Consider the following 15058-nt stretch of genomic DNA (forward strand, 5'->3'; position numbering starts at 1 on the left):
GAAAAAAATGCAACTTCTGGTTCTCAGGATAAATGATAAACTGCAAGCTTGAAAAGTATCAGTTATAAAAATCAGATGCTGGCTGAACTGGTTTATAAAGTCCAGTAAGTTTTTATTTCACAGATTGGATAAAATAGGTCAGTCCAACAACCATTTTTAAGGAGTACCAGCAGACCTTGTTCTCTTTTACAGAGAACCAGACATATTCTTCTGAAGTATTCAGTCCATCACTTTCGAGAGTTCTCATCTAAAACGTTATCGTCTATAAAGGGAGAACCCCTCTCCCCCGGCCCCAGCCACGAACATTCCAAATCTCAAGATGAGGGAATGGATATCCTAGAGCCGATCATTTTTCAGCTGAAAACTCGAGCATCACCAAAGCCCCGCGACCTTAGTATGAAAGCGCTTTCACGGTGCATTGGCTGCTGCCGGTATGAAGGCCTTGCCTCAAACAGGGCCAACTCTGGCACGTTTTTGTGTTTTTGAAAGTGAAGCTGGGGGGGGAAAACACACCCAGATCTAAAAGTATTCGTTTAAATCCGTTTGACACCTGCTCCCTTTCAAACACGACCAGCAAACTCCAAACGCTCGAGTAGCGGCCGCAGCAGCAATGACAGATCTTGAGGCCGAACTGGGTCAGGGTTACAGTTACACTTGTGTTGCATCTTTACACCCTTTGTCTACAAACTTGGGCACTAACTTCAGTTCCCTTCCAGGAAGCGTGCTCGCCGGGCCTCAGAAATCACAGCAATTTTCCTGAGACAGGAAGGGCACAACCCTCCCAGCTCCATGGCTACACCAGCCTTCCCCGGACCACGCACTCTGCGGCCTCGGCTTTTCGCCCGGTATCTGGGCGAAGGGGTCGCCCGGGGAAACTCCCCTGCGCCCGGGCTGGATAAAAGGGATTTCATGCGGTGTCTGGTCTCCTCCTTTTCTACAGCCCCTACTCGCCCCCGTGGTTTCGGGCCCGGGGTCACACTACAGAGACAGCCCTGCTCCCTGATTCCCCGGGCCGGCCCCCAGCCGGGGCGCCCCTCCCCCACCGCCCCCCCAACCCCCCCGGGGCCGACCCCCGCCGCGTGCCGCCCCCCCACCGCCCCGGCAGCCGCCCCCCCTCCCACCGCCCTCCCTCCCGCCCCGCCCGATCCGGCCGCGCAGGCTGCCCCGCCAGCACTAGGCCCCGCGCTCCGCCCCGGCCGCCCTCCTCACCGTTCTGCTGGTGAGGCCCCGGGCCTGGGCCCGCGGGCGCGGCGGCTCCTGAGACGGCGGCTCCGCCAAGCTTGGGCGGGATCCGGGAGCTGGCGGCCGGATGAGGTGACCCGGCGGGGGCCGACATGACGGCACTGCGGGCGGCGGCGGCGGCTCCGCTTCGGTGAGTTGGGCGGAGGGAAGGGAAGGCGGAGCCGGAGCGGCGAGAGGAAGAGGAAGGAATGCGCCCGGCGTCACCGACGGAGTCACCCAGGACCGTGGCTGGAGTGCTCGCGCTCCGCCCCGGAGCCTAGCTCGGCCGCTGCGGGCGCCGGAACCCCGCCCGGCCCTGCCCCGCCGCCGCCTCGAGCCCCGAGACGCGGGACTCCCACCCCGCGGGTCGCTCCCGGCAGGCGCTGACTGTGCGAACAGCAGCGCCCCCTGCAGGCGGAGCCTGGCGCGACCAGGCCGGAGGCGGGGCCCGGGGCGGCAGCCTCCCCGCCAGCCCTGCGACCTCGGGCCCAGGCGGACCTGCTGTCGCCTCGGGGCGAAAGGGGTGGACCAGGATAGACGGCGCTGGGCCCGCTCCCACGTGGGGCAGAGGCAGGAGCGCGGCGGGCCTGGGCCGGGCGGTGCGGTGCGGGGACGGGGTTCCAGAGCTGCGGGGTGACCTCCAGAGACCAAGGCGGCGCCTGGCCGGACTGACCCCGCTCACCCTTCCTCCGAAGAGGAACCCTGGGTTTGGCTTTTTTTTTTTTTTTTAATCTTGAGGTGTTTTCCCCCTTAATATTAAATCCTAAAGGAAATAGGCATTCAAGCTCCCTGTCCGTAGGGAATTATAATCCTGGGCAAAAGAAGAGGAAATATTTCTCTATGATAAACACAGTATCTCAATAAGAATTGAGAACTTTTCCCACTGACTTAAATCCTGGGAAAGGAAAGGAGGAAATGGAGTAAAGGGAAGCTGAAAGGCAAACTTTATCGTCCAAATGATTTTTGTCAAGGGTTGGCTCATCCTGTTGATGTTCAGAAGAGAAGCTGTAACACCCAAAGCAAGAACTCAGCGTGGTTTGTCTACGCTAGTGAAATCGTTGAATCTCTGGCCTGTCCCAGCATGTTAACTGGTAAGCAAGCCCTGGGACTGCATCACCCAAGTCGTTTTGCCATCTTGGAATCCTGAGTATGCCACAGTCATTCTGTGTTTGTTAGAAATGAAATTGTTCAAAAGCATCGAATTCCGAATGGGATGTAGCAAGATTGTATTTCTGGAGCGATAAGTCTAATTACTGAATGATTATGCCAAACATAAAGTGTGTTGTAGTCCTAGAATAATGTGAAGCTTCCCTTTAGTTGCTGCCGTGAATTAATACTTGGTGCTTTAATGTACCAAATGAATTACAAATAGGATTTCAGTAGTTGGATTTGTACTTTTGTTTTTGGAATTTATCTTTATTCTTATTTCCATAATTCTGATTAATTTTTCCTTTCCATTTTATACACTACACTAATAAGCAACCCAAACAATACTTTTACATTACAATATCCAGAAGCTAAAATATACTAGTTCCTGCATGTGAAAGATGCATTAAGCCAAATTCTAAGGTTTAAAAGGCAAGAATTTTGTTAAATGTAAATTTTCAGAATCTTTAGAGAAAATTACACTGTACAGATATTATAACACAATCCTGTCCTAGAAAGCAATATCCCATTAATAAAAACTACTTGAATTTTTTAACATTTTAGGTAGATAATTTCAAAGAAATACAAAGTAAGAGAAAGTAGTATAATGGACCATCATATACTCATCAGCCAGCGTCAACATTTGTCAGTTCAGGGCTAATCTTGCTTATCTATATTGGCACCAACCTCCACTCTCCCGAGATTAAGTTTTTTTCTTTTTGGCTGTGCTGCACAGCGTGTGAGATCTTAATTCCCCGAACAGGGATCAGTTCCACTACCCCCTGCAGTGGAAGTGTGGAGTCTTAACCACTGGACAGCCAGGGAAGTGCCTTCTAAGATTATTTTGAAATGAATTTCAGACATATCATTTTATCAGTAAGTATTCAACATGTATCTCTAAATGTATAACATAAACACAATACCATTATTATACCTAAAGTCATTAAAAAGAATTCATTAGTATCATCAAATATACAGTCCACAATTGTCTTTTGTAATAGTTTGTACTTTCTGAGTTTTAGGATGTTCAACAATACATCATCCATCTACACAAAATGGGCAAGCACTTTTCTACAGCGTTTCCAGCTTTTCCGCAAAAAACGAAGCCCCCGCATAAGCAAAAGACCACACTCTGCTTCATCGAGAAGATTACACGATTACAGGTTCCAGTGCTGCCTGGAAGTCCTTTGAAAAATGGCTCAGAGAAAAGCCCTGTATTAAGGGCTGCTATTATAAGGGTAAGGGAATAACGAGCCAATTGGCTTTCTGTCCTTGGAATGTATCCTCTTGGACAGGGGTCCCCAACCCCCGGGCCACGGACTGGTACCTGCCGCTTCCCATTGCTCGCATTACCGCCTGAACCATCCCCCATACCCCCTGCCTCGTCCATGGAAAAATTGTCTTCCACGAAACTGGTCCCTGGTGCCAAAAAGGTTGGGGACCGCTGTATAAGAAGCCCATTTTAATCACAGGTATATGGACTGAAGTTGAGCCCCGTCTCTTTAGGGGAGACTCCTAAAGAAGGAGGACGGGGACTCTGTGTTTTAACCCATCTTCCCCACAGTCTTTATCATCTAAGCTCTTTCCATCTGTCCGCTAATTCACCGTGGTATTTTCTAGCATGCTTGTAAGAATCTTTTGCATGACAGATCCTACAACCTTTATGAAGATATGTTATTTCACTCTACTGCTTTAAGTCCCACGACTGCTATCAGTGAAGAAAATGAGGAAAAGGAGGAAGGACTGAATGAATGCTTACCAAGTACCAGGCACTGTGCTAGTCACTTTAGATGTATCCCCCCCCCCATTTAGTCCTCACAATAACTCTATTGGATATTTTTCTTATCCCCATTTTACCAGAGGAAACTCAGGCTTAGATAGAGTTCAAGTAATCTTAGTAAAAATCATGAACCTGTAAATGGCAGAACCAGAGCTCAAACCAAAGTCTGTTTAGCTCCAAAGTCTTTGCTCTATTCACTACGTACTATACTTGATTAATTTACATTTTTCTTCATAAAGCTATGCTAATTATTATGTACTATTTTGCTTGTCAAAGGATTTTCAGTTTTACATATTTAGAATTTGTTCCAGTGACATTTAGAATGGCAAATCTCAAAGTGTTTGAAATGCAAGTTCTCAGGTCCCACCACAGACCTACTGAACTCTGGAGATGCGACCCAGTAGCAAGCTTTCCTGGTGTTTCTGATGCACAAGAAAATTTGAGGACCGCTGCTTTGAATCACAAAGTTAAGCTGAATTGGTTCATTAGTTTCAACATCAGGAAACGATGGTCCTTTTCTTCAGGACATGTCTCCAATCTTTTGCCAGTCATTAAGTGTGATACTTTGTTCCAGGAGTGTCAAATATGGTAGCGTCAATCTTAATTGTTTTGATGGGCAATGTGAAGATAAATGCTGTTGCACAGTTTGTGTTCAATGGGAAAAAGTGCTATAATTGAAACTAAGCCCTGCCACAGGTGCAGGAGGGACATTTTTGCTGAATGTCAAATTCTGACACACGTGCCCCTATTTGTCACCCCCAACTTAGGACTCACATTCTCTAACAGAAGTTGTGGGAGCCTTGGACAACTGAACACCTATTTTTATCTCAAAAAATGATAATCCAGTTCCTTCTCTGTTGTACCTGGCTTCGCATCTTCCTCAGCTTCTTTTTTTCCCCCTCTGGTTTTTAAATCACATGTGACCTTTGTAGAATACCTTTCCTCTTTCAGTGGCATTCCCTATTAGATGTCCCTCTCCCAATATGAAGACGCGATTTTCTTCTTTCCTCTCCTTTTTCTGATCTCTTTACACATTTATTGCATTTTTAGTAGGCCAGGTATTGGGGATACAAAGATTAATAGGATATAATCTGTCCCTGAAGATCCTATGCAGGATCTTTTACATATAATCCTACTTTCTTATATTTATTTCTTGATTTTTTTTCTACAAACTTGTGTTATTTTTTTCTCATGTTCCTTGTGAATCTTTGTTTCTCCTTTTCATTAGGGTCAGCTGTCCTCAACCTTTTTGGCACCAGAGACCAGTTTCATGGAAGATAGTTTTTCCACAGACAGGGCGGGGGCGATGGGGAATGGTTCAGGCAGTAATGCAAGCGATGAGGAGGGATGGGGAGCGGCAGATGAAGCTTCACTCGCTCACCCGCTGCTCACCTTCTGCTCTGCAGCCCGGTTCCCAACAGGCCGTGGACCAGTACTGGTCTGTGGCCTGGGAGTTGGGGACCCCTGATTAGGGCATTCTAAATTGAGTTCCAGGACATATTATGATGGGAAGAAATAATTTCACTGATGTTCATATCTTTTGATCACTTATGTTGATGTAATTTAACTATCATTTAAGTCTCAACTGTCTAAGACAAACTAAGATCCTAAAAGAAAAAAAGAAATGTGGGATTTTTAGGCAAATAATTACCACATAGTCAACCTATGTGCAAAAGTGCACTTACAGAAAATTCTCTCAAGTTCTCACTTAGAATAGTTGGCTATTATTTTAGCTATACCTTAATTTGTGTAGTTATCCACTTATCCAGCCCCCAGCAGGTTAGAAACAATGAATCACGAGGCAGGAGAAGGAAACACTGTTGATATAGGCACAGTGAGCGCAGCTGTCACCATTAGAATATTGAAAAAATGGAAGAACTTAAATGCACAGCAGTCTGAGGCAATTAGTTAAATTGAACAACCCTGTATATTACTCTGAGAACATGATAAACATAGCCCACAGGTCTCTACCATCTGAGAATTTCTAACCTGGTATTCTGAAGGGCATTGACAGCAGGGATATACAACGCATTTTTAGAACCTTATAAACTCTTTTACATATGAACAGGTTAGGTTCCCAAAGCTCCTTGTTCATAAGTCCCAATATTCACAAATCTAGGGTAAATTCTCCTAGGCCACAAATGTATTTCCACCAAACAAAAAAGTGAGCTTCCCCCCCCTTTTTCCTTTTTTTTTTTTTTCTGGCTGTGCCACACAGTTTGCAGGATCTTAGTTCCCCAGGGAACTAAGGGATTGAACCCAGGCCCCCAGCTGTGGAAGCTTAGAGTCCTAACCACTGGACTGCCACTTTGGGAATTCCCAAAAGTGAGCTTCTTTGAAGCTTTAGAACCAAGCTTACTCTTCTCTCTCTCTCTCTTTTTTTTTTTTTTTTTGCTGATATAAGATGTAAAATGATGCTTCTCAAAATTTAATGTGCCTATGAATCACTTGAGGATCTTGTTAAAATGCAAATTCTGATTTGGTAGGTTTGGGAAGGCCTGAGATTCTGAAATTCTGGCCAGCTCCCAGGTGATGCTGATGTTTCTGGTCCTGGACCACACTTTGAGCAACAAGGTTCCAAAGGGCATCTTTTCATTTACATTTGAAAGTCCATTGAGGAAAGGAATGCCCCTCTTTGCAGTGCTAAGGGAACCTCTTAGTAGCTATAGTGTATTCCCACCATTCCTGTTGATGAGGTACAGATTAAAATGGGTCTGGAATTTCCCTGGCTTTCTTCACCAGCAGTACTTTCTTAGGCCTTTAAGATACTGAAACACCTCCTAACGGGTTAATGGGTGCCCGATGTTGACACTGATCATCTTGCCACCCATTCAACAATGTTTCCATTTTGCCAATTACTTTTCCTCTTGCTGGTTATTGTTTGTTGTAGAAAGATGGTGTATTAGCTCAGGCGGCCATAACAAAATACCATAGCCTGGGTAGCTTAAACAACAGAAATTTATTTTCTCACAGTTCTGGAAGCTGGAAGTCTGAGATCAGGGTGCCAGCATGGTCAGGTTCTGGTGAGAGCCCTCTTCCTGGCTTGCAAACCTCCACCTTCTCATTGTGTTCTCACACGGTGAAGGGAGAGCTATCTCTCTGGTGTCTCTTCTGTTTTTTTTTTAATTTTTTATTTATTTATTTATTTATTGTTGGCTGCGTTGGGTCTTCATTGCTGTGCGTGGGCTTTCTCTAGTTGCAGTGAGCAGAAGCTACTCTTCGTTATGGTGCGTGGGCTTCTCATTGCAGTGGCTTCTCTTGTTGCAGAGCACAGGCTCTAGGCACGCAGGCTTCAGTAGCAGTGGCTCACGGGCTCAGTAGTTGTGGCTCATAGGCTCTAGAGCGCAGGCCATGGCTTAGTTGCTCTGCGTCGTTTGGGATCTTCCTGGACCAGGGATCGAAACCGTGTCCCCCATGTTGGCAGAAAGATTCTCAATCACTGCGCCACCAGGGACTTCCCTTCTTACAGGGGCACCAGTTCTATCAGATCACGGTTCTACCCTTCTGACCTCATTTAACCTTAATCACCTCCTCAAAGACCCTGTTTCCATTACAGGCACACGAGGGATTGTGGTGGTTAGGGCTTCAACATATGAATGTAGAAGCAACACAGTTCAGAACCAGAGGGGGTCTTTAGGTGATCCCGATGCTCCTCTTCTTCGGCTGCAACACACTGTTTACTTATCCAGCAAAAATACTCTTATTTTCCAGCTCTGCTGTGACATGAAAGGGCTGGGAAGCTCTACCCTAGACGAAAATTACTTTGTACAATCTTTAGTGCCATCTTCTGGAAGCAGGTAAAGTTGATATACTGTTGCTCAGTAGTTAAAAAAAAAAACAAACTGATTTTTTTAAATGAAACTTTGTAAGTTAAAATATCATACGAAGGAGTGTTTCTGTTTTACAGAAGATTAAGTTAATTTTTCTGTTACTACTTGAAAGGATAAACTTCAATGACGTGAAAAAAATCAGTTGTGTGAAACACAATTCCCTATTCAAAAAATGCCAGATTAAAAACATGTCGAAGATACCAATTCATTTAGAGAGACATACTTTTAAAAAACACTATGACGGCAAGATGTCTAAAAAGCTTGCCATATAAAAAATGTCCAGGAATTTGGGGGGTTTGGACTAGAGAAGACAAGACTAGGCAAAATGATAAACTTCCTAAAATATTTGAAAGTTTTCTTCTGAAGAGTGGTAAGTCTGTTGCTTCAGATGTCAGAACAAGGACAAATGAATTGAATTTTGATACATGAAATACTTTCAAGCACAGATCCTGGGAAACCTGGAGAAGGTATCCCCACACTGGGAGGGAGGTTTAGCTACTTTCTCCTAATTCCAGATTCCATAGCCTGTCATTCTATTTGTCATTTGGATTTCATTTAGTTTGATATTTTCAGTAATTAAAAAACTTTTATTAATATCCTTAAAGTCTTCAAAGGCATATCCAACTCTAATTCCAGTAAAATTTAAATCTCTGTCATGGGCTAAATTGCGTCCCCTCATAATTCTTATGTTGAAGTTCTAACCCCTGATAACTCAGAATGTGACTGTATTTGGAGATAGGACCTTTAAAGAGGTAATTAAGGTAAAATGAGGTCATATGAATGGTCCCTAATCCAATCTGGCTGGTGTCCTTATAAGAAGAGGAAAGATCATGTGAGGACACACAGAGAGAAGATACTATCTGCAAACCAAGGAGAGAGGCCTCAGAAGAAACCCACCCTGCTGAAACCTTGATCTTGGACATCTTATGAGAAAATACATTTTTATTGTTTTAAGTTACCCAGTCTGTGGTATTTTGTCATGGCAGCCCTAGTAAACTAAACAATGTCCTTCCTGTGAGGTCCTTCCTTTCCTCTATATTATATTCAGGTATTGAAGTAGAGTTTCTTTACTTTCTTTGTTCATAGTCTCTTTCAAAAAGGTTTTTTTTTTTTCTTATAATAGCCTTCTTCTTCACTAATGAAAAGTAGAAATCAAGTAGATTCCTATGCACAGTTGCTGTGTAATAGACTAAAATAATCCTTATCACATGCTAGCAAGCATATAATATAGAGCTTAAGCTACAGGAAACTTGGTACAAGAGAGAGTTATTTTAAACAAGAATTTCTCCCATGAAATTTTCTCCTTTTAAATATAACAAGGTAGGAAATGTAGGCAAACATTCAGGAAAAGAGAAATACACATTCTAGGGGATTCCACATGCTTCTTACCAAGAAGAGAAGAATAGCCAGGAGACTTCCAGCTGTCCTCTGGGTGTGGCTGGTGCACAGGGACACTGGAACCCATGGCTTCTCACTTTTACATCATGTGGGAAGAAGGTAGTGAACAAAGTGGAAGCAAAGTGCCTCTGAGGGACTGGGGGATTGAAAGAGCAGTAGGAGATTTTAGCTATCATGAGTAAGGAACTTCGGAGAGAGGAAATATATACAGAGGTATTGTAGGAAGCTTTCCTTTCTGCTTTTTCAGTGAAAGGCCTCTTTATTACATCTCGAAGGAAACTTATAGTAGTAAAGATCTTTATTATTTATCAAAACTAGTGCCATTATCTTCTAGTGAGACTTCCCACAGACACTGGATCACATGGTACCCAGTTGTAGATTGAACAAGCTTAATCCAAAAAGGATCTCTAGGCCTAGCTGTTCTTATTTCCTGAGATTTATGATATATGAGTGAAGTGGGGATTTCCTGTCTAGTTTCCAAGACAAAAAAAGTTCTTACTTTGTTTTCCATGAAACTCCAATGGAGCTATAAATTACATAACTGAAGCATATAATCCATATACTTTCTCCATAACTAAGAGCTGGGGAGCCAGCAGTTCTGAGATCTATTAGTTTCTCTCCCCTCATCTGAAGTTTGGAAAATATGTGCTTTGAGACACACTCTGAGCTGAGGTGGCATTTCTTCTGTATGCGTGTGTGTGTACTATGTTGTTGTATTCAGCCTACCAGGCTAAAGAAACCAAAAATCATAACGGCTGCAAATACATGAGTTCTTGAGTTCTTTGTGGACATAAAATATGTAAATTTTGATAGTTAACCTGCACACATAAACCGTAGGCACAGTCGTAATTCTGTTGCAAGAATTCTGTTGCATTTATCATGAGGCAAAAATGATAACACTATACAAATCACTATGGTTAATAAGTCACATGTTCACTTTCAAAATAAGGTAGAACTTGGAGGCAAAAATAATAATTGTTGCTCTTGTTTGAGCACCTACCAAGAGCCAGGCATTGTTTTAGGTTCATTAAAATATTATTTCCACAAAATAGTAGACATTTAAAAAATAATTCTCAGGTTGAGAAATATGAAACTCAAAATGATTAAGAAACTCCCCCCAAGCTCACAATTATCCCAATAATTCAGTGAGTGGGATGAGACATGGGGGAAGTCATAGAGGAAGAAGGGATGGTTGCCTGAAAGACTCCAGGATCTAAGTGCAAAAGTAGCTGACCCAGTTTCCAGCAGCTGATGAGGTCTGTGAAGAGGATATTCTCTCGTGTGCCTTAGTTGGGTGAGAAAAAGCGTAAGAGATTTCAAGTATATAGAGGGACGCCAATTTCTCCTCCTCCCCCAGCCAAGCACTTCAATGAGCAGATTACTGAGAACTTAAAAAATATATCTTAGCAAACTTTACCCAAGCAGTGATGTTCAGTACCATTTTGCTTCATTGAAAAAAAATCACCAGAAAATGTAATCTAGAGTACTAAAAACACTGTCATTAACATATCTTTCTAAAAGTTTTTTTTTAATTAGGCTTTTTAAAAAGCCCAATATCTAAGGCTCTAAAATGCAACAACCCTCCTCCATTTAACAATTAGTTTTAAAAAAGATAGAAAGCAACGTCCCCCCAGCCCTTTGTCTTGATTAATTTTCTCCTTTGTGGTATAAGCTGTTGGTGGGCTTCCATTGCCATCTGGTGGACAATGTGTAGGTAAGCCTAGAGAGACGTGATTAACAAGAGTTTTGTGTTTCGTGCCGTTGATCTGAAAGGAATGCACAGAAATAAAAAAACTAGATGGATAAAAAATGGTTTATCTCTTGGTAGAAAGGGGAACAATTTTTAGGTGTTGGATTACAAATTAGGATGATACAGAACCAAAGTAATTAAAATATTCTTTAACTAATTTTGCTAGACTCCTTCAACTCCACACTCCATAGTATAAAACACTTCGTAAACAATTCCAACACCGTGGACCAACTTAAATAAAGATGTTTATCCAGCGATCTCATTTGAAAGGACAGGAAATTCTGTATCTACATCCATTTCTATTTCTACAACCTCACTTCTCCTACACCTAAAATTTCTGATAATTGTTTTATTTCTTTTAGTTTAAAAATGCAGATAATCCTTACAGGTGTAACATCTGTAAAGGGCTAGGGCAGAGATGTGGTTGGGGAATGTGTGTAGCAGACGAAAAGCAATAGGTCGTGCTAGTCCTGGAGCAGTTCCAGCTCTGCCTTTAAACAACACATGGTCAGGTTTCACTTGGTGGTAAGTTGGCCCTGGGGCCCATTCTGGTCAATGAGTTATGAGTTAAGATTTTAAAAGTCCATATGATTTTAAGAAAGTAGTTAACAGTTGACATGAGGCAGCAGAGTTGATGATCAAATCCATAAAATTCAGTGGGGTTTTTTTTTTTTTGGTTAATTTCCTTTGTCATTTTTTCCATTAGTAAAACAAATGAGACATTAAATATACAGCTTGCTCAATGTCATCCTCTCCTATAATAAATATAGGACAAGTGGTATGAGATGTGATAAACTATACATACTTACAAGAACATATTTAACTATATAAAAAAATGCTGCCTTTCAACGTGGTCAGTTTGGATAATGATATGCTGCTAGATGCAAAACACACTAGAAATCATAAGCCTCCATTGTCCCCAGCCCCAGTGCCTTCACCTGCAGGCCAGCCTTCACCAATTGGTCAGACATAACTGAGCAAGATGGGAGCTGCTGAAGGAGCTGCTGAAGGAGCCTCTGCCCCATAAGTGACCGTATCTGATGTGACTAGGGATGAGATCTAGGCCCTTCGTGTCTACCGAGTCACCTCAAACCTGACCCTACACTGCCTACATTGGATTGCTGACTATTAAATCTAGGGCCAACCCTATAGTTGTTTAGGATCCTTCCTCCCCCCAAGACATGGTTTCCTCCTCTTAAATTCTGACCTGGGTGGGTTGTGTAGTGGATAATGTAGTAGGTTCTTTCTGTCTAGTTCTTTAGTTTCCTATCCTTCCTAACCTCTATTCCCTACTGATCCATTGCTGCAGTTACAGGGATAACTCTTAGCCATGCTTTTGCTGCAAGACCCTACAGTTGAGTGGACCAGGAGTAGGCACTTGACACAAACTGGGTAAATCAGAGTCCCTTCACTCTCAGTGTGGGGCTGGATAAAATAATTCAATATCAGTTTGGAACCTCTCTTGAATGGAGGATCTGTAAATTCTGGAGCTGTAGGAGGCCATTGACAACCTTAGGGAAAGGTTTTTGTTTTTTGGTTTTTTTGGCCTTGTGGCTTGTGGGATCTTAGTTTCCCTACCGGGGATCCAACCCTCACCCGCTGCACTGTAAGCTCGGAGTCCTAACAACCGGACCTCCAAGGAAGGAATTCCCAGGAATGCTTTTCAACAGCATTTCCCTCCCTTGCCTTGTGATTACATCGTTATCAGGGAAGAAAAGAAAGGAAGAGAAGGATGAAGGAATGAATGAAAGGCCACTGTGAGTGGGAGGATGGAAGCAGAGGATGTGCAGGAGGGTAGGGACAGAGAATGCTCTTGCCTGCAATGAAGGGCCTGATTCCAGCTCACTCCAGAGTTTCCACAGCAGTCCTACTCCTAATAGGAAGAAACTTCCCCCCTTTCCATTTAAGCTAATTTGCTTCTTGTAGTCAAATGAGTTTAAAACAGTACACCCCAGGTTCTTGCATGCCTCCTGATAAAGTTACAAAAGGAAATGTCTTCAGACACAGTTCAAAAGCCAATCCTGAAACAATCTTACTATAGTTTAATCACCTTTTATGAGTTTGGTGACATTTTATACAGCAAATATTTAGAAAATGCTTACTCTGTGCAATACACAGTGCTTGTCAATCATAGTAGGAGCTAATGGTTTCTTGGGGAGAGGAAATAACATACAAAAATAATAATAGGTAATAAGTGCCTTGACGGAAGTATAACAAAAGTGATTTGGGACAGAGAAAAGAGCAATTTATTAAGATTAAAAAAATTTATCAAATGCTGAAATGCTAACAATGTGCTGAGAAGTGTGTTATGATCTGGAGATACGGTGAGGAATAAAACATAATCTCATAGTTTAAGGAGCTTAAATTTTATCACAAGGATAAGTGCAAATGCATTTAGCGGCCAAAGGAGCACCTAACCATGTGTTTAAGGGGCAGATTTGAGAAGGCACCCAGAAGAGGAGATAACTAAATTGATATTGAAAGGTATAAATGTTAAGTAGGATTAGATCAAGATGGGTTAGAAGAAAAAACGTCATAGAGGAAACTTGCAAATACAAAAAGTTGGTGTTGAGACAGTTCTCTTAGCAGCATCAGACAATGACTCTCAGATTCTGTTACCTCCCACTTTTCTGTTTTTCCTCTTACCTGTCTGGCTCCTTTTTTTTTTTTTTTTTTGAGATATAGTTGATGCACAATATCATATAAGTTACAGGTGTACAACATATTGTTTCACAATTTTTAAAGGTTATACTCCATTTATTGTTATTATAAAATATTGGCTATATTTGTGTGTTGTACAATATCCTTGTAGCTTATTTATTTTATACATAGTAGTTTGTACCTCTTAATCCCATACCCCTCTCTTGCCCTTCCCCTCTTCCCTCTCCCCACTGGAAACCACTAGTTTGTTCTCTGTACCTGAGTCTATTTCCTTTTTGTTATATTTACGAGTTTATTGTATTTTTTTGGATTCCATATATAAGTGATATCATAGAGTATTTATCTTTCTCTCTCTGACTTATTTCACTTAGCATAATGCCCTCCATAATACCTTTTCCTCTTACCTGTCTGGCTTCTTCTCAGTCTTCTTGGTCCTGAGTTCCTTTCCCTTCTCTTTCCTCACTCCCTTGCTAGGAGCATTTTGACTAACAAGTCCACATCTTGAGACCTGAGCTGTGGTCAGTGAATCCTGTTGACTAGCTGAGGTCTGTGCCCTCCATCAAGTTCTCTCTCACCTGGTGGTGGGGCTGCTGTGGCTCATGTCCTGCAGCAGTTCCATTGCCACCAGAAGGTTGAAGGTTCCTCTGACAGCCACACATCTCCTTGGAGGTACGCATCTCAACCTTGGTGTGGGAGGCCTCTAAATTTTGAATTTTCCTTCCTTATTCACTTTCCATTAATGTTAAAGGTGGTAGCTGCCATCTGCAGGTGCCATTTCTGTACCTCTTAGAATCCTCTTTTATCTCCTTTAGTAGCTCACTACATTTTACTACTTTACAGTCGTTTATACTAAACTTTTCCATTTAAGTAACTGATATGGTTTTTGTCTCCTGATTGGACCTTGGATGATAGAATGCGGCAGCTCAGGGGTCCCCACCCCCGGGCCATGGACCAGTACTGGGCTGTGGAGCCAAGCTTCACAGCAGAAGGTGAGCAGCGGGCCAGTGAACAAAGCTTCATCTGTATTTACAGCTGCTCCCCATCATTCGCATTACCGCCTGAGCTCCACCTCCTGTCAGATCAGTGGTGGCATTAGATTCTTATAAGAGTGCGAACCCTACTGTGAACTGCACATGCAAGGGATCTAGGTTGTGCATTCCTTATGATAATGTAATACCTGATGATCTGAGGTGGAGCTGAGGCAGTGATGCTAGCGTGCTGGGGAGCAGCTGCAAATACAGATTATCATTAGCAGAGAGGGTTGACTGCACA

At 42.9% G+C, this 15058-nt stretch overlaps 2 protein-coding genes across 6 annotated transcripts in view; one reads left to right on the forward strand and one right to left on the reverse strand.

Annotated features, from left to right (window-relative positions):
• SEC24B (SEC24 homolog B, COPII coat complex component) overlaps positions 1 to 1550 on the reverse strand; it is a 91950-nt gene extending 90400 nt beyond the window's left edge. For all 4 annotated transcript variants that reach the window (XM_082600505.1, XM_082600504.1, XM_082600503.1 and 1 more), the window contains exon 1: positions 1210 to 1550. In XM_082600505.1, coding sequence (XP_082456631.1) covers positions 1210 to 1336 — 127 coding nt within the window. In that variant the 5' untranslated portion in view covers positions 1337 to 1550. The remainder of the gene's footprint in view (positions 1 to 1209) is intronic.
• LOC309791626 (uncharacterized protein) overlaps positions 1300 to 15058 on the forward strand; it is an 87033-nt gene continuing 73274 nt past the window's right edge. Inside the window, exons 1-4 of one of the 2 annotated variants that reach the window (XM_082600542.1) lie at positions 1300 to 1372; positions 2193 to 2312; positions 3390 to 3605; positions 7859 to 7944. In XM_082600542.1, coding sequence (XP_082456668.1) covers positions 3423 to 3605; positions 7859 to 7944 — 269 coding nt within the window. In that variant the 5' untranslated portion in view covers positions 1300 to 1372; positions 2193 to 2312; positions 3390 to 3422. The remainder of the gene's footprint in view (positions 1373 to 2192; positions 2313 to 3389; positions 3606 to 7858; positions 7945 to 15058) is intronic. The other variant, XR_014291532.1, reaches the window with a different exon arrangement.

Source organism: Mesoplodon mirus (assembly GCF_964341445.2).
Source record: "Mesoplodon mirus genome assembly, chromosome: 2".
Classification (NCBI taxonomy): Eukaryota; Metazoa; Chordata; class Mammalia; order Artiodactyla; family Ziphiidae; genus Mesoplodon; species Mesoplodon mirus.